A 7,671-nucleotide genomic window follows, 5' to 3' on the forward strand; every position below is an offset into this window, starting at 1 on the left:
CTGCCAGATGCACTGACATAGGTAAAACATCACATGCATTTAGGGAGTCAACCTTGTCATTACGCGAGCAAGTACATGATCCTAACATGCCCAATACGCAATGTAGTTTCATTCGCTAAAGTGATGAGAGAAAATGCCCTCCGTGTCCGACAAAACTCTTCTTTCTTCCTTGCAGTTGAACACCGCGCTGGGTGTCTTCACTCTCAGCACCGTGTTCGCCTACGTTCTGCATATACTCATCGAGGCGCCCATCTTTCAACTCGAGAAAATCATATTCGAGCGAAAACCAGAGGAACACGTGCCACCAACCAGCGTGAAGCACGTGAACGGCGTCGACCATGCAAACGGCTTTGAGCAAGCAACCAGCAAGGACGAACTCAAGAGCAGTATTCTCTAAGTTTTCATTTTCAATATCCCAGGGCGGCGTGGCGCCTAGAAGCAGCCATTGAACCGTTCTGAGCTCTCAGCCTGATAAGACCGGACAAATTAATGGAAGTGCGACTGCCATTTAGTGATTCCACCGAGTCACCTGGTCAACGGCTTATCATACACAATACAGGGTGCATGATGACGTCATGAAAGCAATGGGTATCTGTAAATGTGAATACTGAACGAGAGAGTGAGAGAGACGTCTGCGTCTTAAGAGCCATCATGAAGTACAACGTATTATCTTAGATTGCCACCTGATGCAAAGGTTCAGTTTCTATGGCATTTTGATGCTGAGTAAAAAGTTGTGGTTTCTAACCACGGCCACATCAGCCGCATTACGATGTATTCCGCAGTGCAAAAATACTCGTGCGCTCAGAGATTTGGGTGCACATTAATCCCAACACGTCAAAATTATTTCTTACCCCTAATACTCCGTCCCCCATAACTGGGATATACATTCGGTCCAATAAGACCCATAAGCCACACAGGTGCACCTGCCTATCGCGCGTGTACCTAGCTCTTGGGGTGAGTGCACTGCAGCTGTTAGCTGAAATGTTTTCAAAAATCACAATGGTGTGCCTTGTTAAGATCTCGTCGTGATGCTGTTCTTCAACCAACACGCGAAACCGCGCGTTGACTTTAGATGTCCACAGATATGTAATATCATCCCTTAGGCTCAGGAACATTTGTATGTAGATGGTTTTCACTACTGCGGGCGTATTGTCCTTTATGCGAATGCGCTAATAAAAATGTGTCGTTCACTGCAACGTGTTCTTCTTCATCCATATTTTCCCGCATGAAGTCAGATTTAAAAATCCTAACCAGCATGCCTGTTGAAGAGTGGATTACAGTGGCTCTCACTAGGTTTGGAGCATTGCACAAAGGGAAATACGGTGCTTCGACTACGTGGTGGCGATCGTTCTTGCAAAATATTAGACCATTGTATAGCGCGAAAACGGACAAAGAGAAATAAATGTGGACATTTCTTCTTCTGAAACCACAGAAAGTGTGTCCAGAGAGAAATTTATTTACTACGAACACGAAGAAAACCTGTGCAGACTGTACTGTGTTGTGTTTACGCCTTCTTTCGACCTTCGTTTATAGAGGCACTCATAAGGGATCGGTCTTATCACCTTTTCTCTTCAACGTACGTTGCCATGAAAAACCTCTCGGACTGTGCAGAGAAGATCCCACACGTTCGTCATGCAACATATGCGGACGACATTACCATTTGGACAACTCGAGGCTCGGGTGGAAAACAGTAGGATGCGCTACAAGCGGCGACAGACGCTGTCGCCGAATACACCGAAGAATGCAGCCTGGAATGCTCCCCAGAAAAGATCGGGCGGCTCGTCTTTCGAAAGAAATCCAGAAGAAAAAGCACAGGTCGAGAGACCATTGAAATACACCTAAACCGAAAACCGATACCCAGAGTCCAAACACTCCGCATATCAGGTGTTCACATGCAATATAATGGCCGCAATAACCACACTGTAAATGCGCTGAGACAAACTGCCTACAGCGTAGCTCGCATTATCAACAGAGTCACTCTTCGCAGACATGACATGAAGGAAGAAGACCTACTACGCTTGACTCAGGCCCTTATCATCAGTAGAGTCACGCATGTGATACCTCACCTCAGCCTAACATCAGCAGAAAAAGCCCAAGTAAACGTATTGCTACGGAAAGCGTACAAACAGGCCCTCGGCTTTTCTCTGGGCGCGGGAACAACGAAACTTCTACCCCTGGGCATCCACAAAACCTTAGACAAACTAAGTGAAGCACACCAACATAGGCAAATCACACGCCTCGCCCTCAGTAGAACAGGCAGTATAACTCTTCAAAGATTGCAATACACTGTGACGACAACCAACAGTCAAGAAGCACTGCTCAAGTCCCGACAAATCAATAACAATGGCTCCTATTTCGCGTAACATGCTCCCGGAATATTCCTTGAGCAGGAGAAAAGCACGAGCCAAAGCAATAGAAAGAGGATACGGCACTCTCTCCGCTGATCTCTGGAGAGATGCAACCAAGTACCCGAATGGGGAGGGCACTGTAATCAGCCTGACAGGACACAGACAGGAGGAACTGGCATCCGCCTGCGTGTGTACGCCAACTTCGCCACGGCATAGGACGCCGCCATTGACCTCGCTGTTTCGCACGGAGAAAGGATGAGGAAATATATATTCTTACAGACTCAATCAGCATGTCGAGCCTACGCGAACAGCCATCTGCATAAAGTATGTGATATCCTCAACCGCATCAACGAAATACCCCACACCACGATAATCTGAACACCGGGACACGAGTCCGTCAGCGGAAACCATCGTGCACACGCACTAGCCCGAGGTCACTGCTACCGGCCACTGCAAGAGACGGCAGAGGACCCCTGTTCACAAGCACTACATACTTCCTATGAAATAATTCAACACTAGCGCCTTTAGAGAAGAACGATGCCGCCACCACACCAATCTCTCCCCAGAGCTGAAGCCATGGCCTGCAACCAACTCCAGAAGGATACCTATCCTTACTTCACGCTCCTCCACACAATGTACGTCACCCTTTATCAACCCCTTTGTCCTTTATACACAGAGCGAGCTACCCTATACCATACTACGTGGGCCTGCCAAAAAATCCCCAATACCCCCTCCCCCGCCCCAACCGAAACGCAACACACGACCAGTGGTATACTTGGTGCTGAACAGCTCGGCATTGTAGGATCAACTGTCGTTGATCGCCCGAACCTAAAGTTCTGCCACCACCGCTGAGGCACTAAGCTGTAGGGTCCACCCACCACGGAGAACCACCCTTCTCCGTTCCACATCAAAATATTGTTTCTCTCTCTCTCTCTCTCTCTCTAGTGGGCTGTTGTTATTAACCATGAACCAATACAAACATGCCCAGTTTCCTATCCTCTTCATCGATATAATTATTAAACGTGCCTCACACATTTACAGGAGAACATGTATTGGTGGCCCTGGAGACGGTAAGGTCGCACACTTTGTGGCCGAATAGGTGGTGCGTGAAGCGAAATATATACACTCTAAGAAAAATCCCGGGGAAAAGGGGAGTAACTGGGCAGTTAGTCCTAAAAAGGGTGCTTTCGTCCCTCAGGGGAGCAACTGTATGAATATGCGTGCCGTGTGCAAATTTCGGAGAGTAAGTGTTTAGTCCGTGGTCGGAAAGAGAGTAACGGGAGGACGAACGGCAACAGTTACTCCCCATGCGCTCTGCTGTTTTCGTCCGTGTCATGGAGTGATGCGGCGAAAACGGTATTGTCTATATATCGTGAATACTTCGAAGTTCGTGCACTGTCTATTGAACTACATGCAAAGCAGCACTTTGCCTCTTCGTGAGAAAATTGCGTGAAATTTAAAAGCTGGAATGTGAAGAGCCATGCCCTTCGTGTGCACACCATAAGTGAGTGATACACATTAAACGCGCAAGTCATTGATATACTGCCACACTTTGCTTATCAATAGTACCTAAGTTCCTTCCGTTCTAAGGGGATTACGACCTTAACTGAAGCAATGTGTAGCTCAAACGAGACACACTAAGTGACAGAGAAATTGTCCTTCTCTGTCGTCTTAGGTGCCCCGTTTGAGCTCGCTACCCGTTTACATCACGTAGTGCCTCAGTTTAAATCACCCTAAGGATACTCGGGCACATTTCTTTTCGCACTCGCTTATGGTTGCAAGTACACTCAAAGTTACTCTATCCCCGCACAGCATACACAAAATGCCGAGTCGTTTTTATATTGCCGCACCTGCGTACCGATGCTTAACCTATCTCAATTTCCTGTCCCGGTAACCGATCTGCCGTGGTGCAGTAATAATGGCGATAAGAGGGAGCGAAAGCACTGATAAAATTCGGCAGTAAGGCCATCCGGGCCGGGCCGTGAAGCCTTGGAAGTAGGGTACCTAACCGTGACAATGTACGAAGGGCACACTGTCCTTATAGCCAAAAGCGATGATGAGACTAAATTGCAAGAAGTGGACGGATATCGGCCTATCTCCTTATGCAATGTGTATTATAAGATTTTTGAAACGGTATTAGCTAACCGTTTGCAAGCTGTAATAAGATCTGTGGTCGGTGGTCATCAAACATGTGGAATCAGGGGCCTGTCCATTCAGACGAACATTCATGTTGCGAGATCGGTGCTAGAGTGTGTAGCTGAGGGGATTGGACAGGTGGCAATGGTACAGCTAGATCTGCCTAAGGCGTTTGACAGGGTGAATTACTCATTCCTGTTTACTGTACTAGAGCATATAAATATCGAATCCCTGCTCCTTAGAGGTGTGAGGATATGTTATGGTAATGGATCAATGAGGTTGATAGTGAATGGCTCTCTCTCCGATCCGATTAGGCTTGTATCATCAGTACGACAAGGATGCGCTTTGTCACCGCTTCTGTTCTGCTTGTATTTAGAGCCACTTTGTATGAGCATTCTTAAAGAACAAAATTTCCAAGGGTTTAAATTACTGACTAATGAGGTTCGGGTGCTTGCGTATGCAGACGACGTGGCCTTTTTTTGTACCGATAAAAAGAGTGTAAGGCTGCTCTTGCAATTACAGAAGAATTTTGTGCGGCTTCTGGTGCAAGCGTTAACTTTGAAAAAAGTTCAGGTTTTTGGTTTGGATTATAGGCCACAATGCCATCACATTGCGCAGGCATTCAATGGAAGAAAGACCTGCGTTATTTAGGTGTGCCTCTCCCACAGTATAGAAATAGCAACGCTCATTGGTCGGGAGAAGTTGGAAAAATTCATCATAAAGTGAATTCATGGCGAGGGAGGAATTTGTCAGTGTTCATTCGTGCTGAAGTGTGCAACGTGGTCTTAGCTTCTCGTCTTATTTATGTGCTGCAAGTACTGAACTGCTCACGACTTCGCCTTCAGGCACGGCGTCGCGTATTTCCAACATTTGTTTGGAGTTCGAGTTGCGAATCTATGCGGCGCGACAATCTGTTCCACCCCCTTGAACGCGGTGGTCTAGGATTAGTCCACCTCTTCGTCAGGCAAATTGTCTCTCGCCTCTTTTTCTGTCTAGACAGTGACCATCCGTTTTTGCGTGAAGTGTTGCAACTCCGTTTACTTTATTATCTTCCTAATATAGTAGTGTCATCAAATGCCAAAGATGTCCCACAGGCTCCTTGGGGCTTTCTCAAGGGGGTTGTTGACACATTTCTATTCTTGAAAGTTAGATTCAGCCTGGAGTACGTGTTCACTCTGAATCGAAAAGCAATTTCTGTGGCGCTCGTGGACTCTATTTTTCCAGATCCTTTGTATCGTGCACCTTATTTAAGCCGACCTTATCAGGATGTACTGAAGCACCTCCGAAAAATGTGTGTACCTCCTGGAGTAAAAACATTTTTCTTTAAACTACATTTGGAAACACTCCCTGTTAAAACTTGGTTGAATTCTAGGGGTTGCTTTGTGCCGTGGCCAACAAACTGTCGACTCTGTCCACGTGTCGAAACCATAGATCACTGTTTCATGGACTGTAGGGATGCTGTATTTTTTGGGACATTCTCTAACGGACGCTTAGAAAGGACATTGACATCACTCCATATTCAATTAGGTTTATACCGTTTAAGCTTACGGGTGGTCCTCCCTATGACATGTTCATAGTACTTGGTTTGTACAGCCTATGGAAATGTAGACTGTGATCGCCATGCCGAAAGCCCGCGATCTACAAAATCCTTCTTTCGCAAAAGTGCTGCTTATGTAAGAAGTGTGTACGCTGCGCAGGAACCTCCGCCAGACTGGATGCACTTGTTGGATGCATGTGTGTGTTTGCCTGACTTTTAAGTGTGTAGTTGTGTCCACTTTGTAATATACCTTCAATTTTGTTTTCCATGTAACAAAGAAAAAAAAAAGGTCTGCCGTGGTGCAGTCGTTAGAGTACCTGACTTGTGAGCGCTAGGACTTGAGTTCGAATCCTACTTTGGGGCGCCTTTTTTTATCTCAGTAATGTTATTTATCAGGGTGTAAAGGCCTAATTTCATTAATTCCCCCTTTGTGGCACATCGGAAATAATGACCGTTACTCCCTTCAGGAGCATCGGAAAAGAGCAACTGTTAGTCCTCGGAGGAGTAACGGCAGGGGGAGTAACAGTTCATCACCTCGCACTTACCCCAGGAATGGTTGTCGCTGATCAGTTCCTCCCCTAAAGGAGTAACCTCAATACCCCATTTCCTCCTTTTCTTCTTAGAGTGAATGCTGTGAACAGCAGCACCTTCCTCGACGCAGAGGATCGCGGACATGCCACGTTTATCAATAGCAGCCGTCCGAGAAGTGTGTGCGAAACCCAGATTTCTTCTTAGCGTCACCGATGCCTCGAATCAACCTATGCTGTCCTTAGTTTTGCACCTTAAAGAAGCACTGTGGAACTCTCATGGGGACCTAGCACGTCTTCCGGGGATGTTGGAAGCAAAATAATCAGTAGTGAAAGACAAAATAACATGTTGCTTTCTTTCGGCATAATATTGTCACGTTGTAGTGATAAGGAAAGAAAGACACCTTCGCGTAACTGCGAGTAACATAACCTAACTCTTGGACCCGCCGTGGTTGCTCAGCGACTATGGTGTTGGGCTGCTGAGCAAAAGGTCGCGGGATCGAATGCTGGCCACGGCGGCCGCATTTCGATGGGGGCGAAATGCGAAAACACCCGTGTACTTAGATTGAGGTGCACGTTAAAGAACCCCAGGTGGTCGAAATTGCCGGAGTCCTCCCCTACAGCGTGCCTCATAATCAGAAAGTGGTTTTGGAACGTTAAACCCCATAATTAAAAAAAATAACGTAACTCTTTATTGGGCGAACTTCCGCCCGGAAAAACAAGTAATGCTCCAGCACAACGAAGGCGGCGAGCACAATCGTCGATCGTCGAAATCTGACGTGCGCGTCAAACACGTCGGATATATTCATACATGACTCGTCGTAGGTGCCAGCGCAATCGCTGGTGCTCGCGCGCCTTCCAGAAAGTACAACACTATTCGCGTCACGCAAACAACCTGATAACGGCGAGAACATAGACAACAGACAGAATCAACGATAACATTCGAGCAAATTCCAAATCTGCAGGCACGTCTAGCGATGAGGGATAAGTTTAAGTTGTTAGCGTGTGAAATGCGGTCCGCAGTAAAGTATAAACAAGTACACGCGTCAACATGCTTAAAATCCGCCGTGGTGGCTTAGGGGCTTTGCGTTGCGCTGTTAAGCCCGAGATCGCGGGATCAAAT

At 46.8% G+C, this 7,671-nt stretch overlaps 1 protein-coding gene across 1 annotated transcript in view; it reads left to right on the forward strand.

Annotated features, from left to right (window-relative positions):
- LOC126547813 (nose resistant to fluoxetine protein 6-like) overlaps nt 1-1,196 on the forward strand; it is a 47,596-nt gene extending 46,400 nt beyond the window's left edge. Inside the window, exon 15 of the mRNA XM_050195803.2 lies at nt 176-1,196. Within this exon, the coding sequence (XP_050051760.1) occupies nt 176-397 (222 nt within the window). The 3' untranslated portion in view covers nt 398-1,196. The remainder of the gene's footprint in view (nt 1-175) is intronic.
- Nucleotides 1,197-7,671: the final 6,475 nt, after the last annotated feature.

The sequence above is a fragment of the Dermacentor andersoni genome, chromosome 1 (genome assembly GCF_023375885.2).
Source record: "Dermacentor andersoni chromosome 1, qqDerAnde1_hic_scaffold, whole genome shotgun sequence".
Classification (NCBI taxonomy): Eukaryota; Metazoa; Arthropoda; class Arachnida; order Ixodida; family Ixodidae; genus Dermacentor; species Dermacentor andersoni.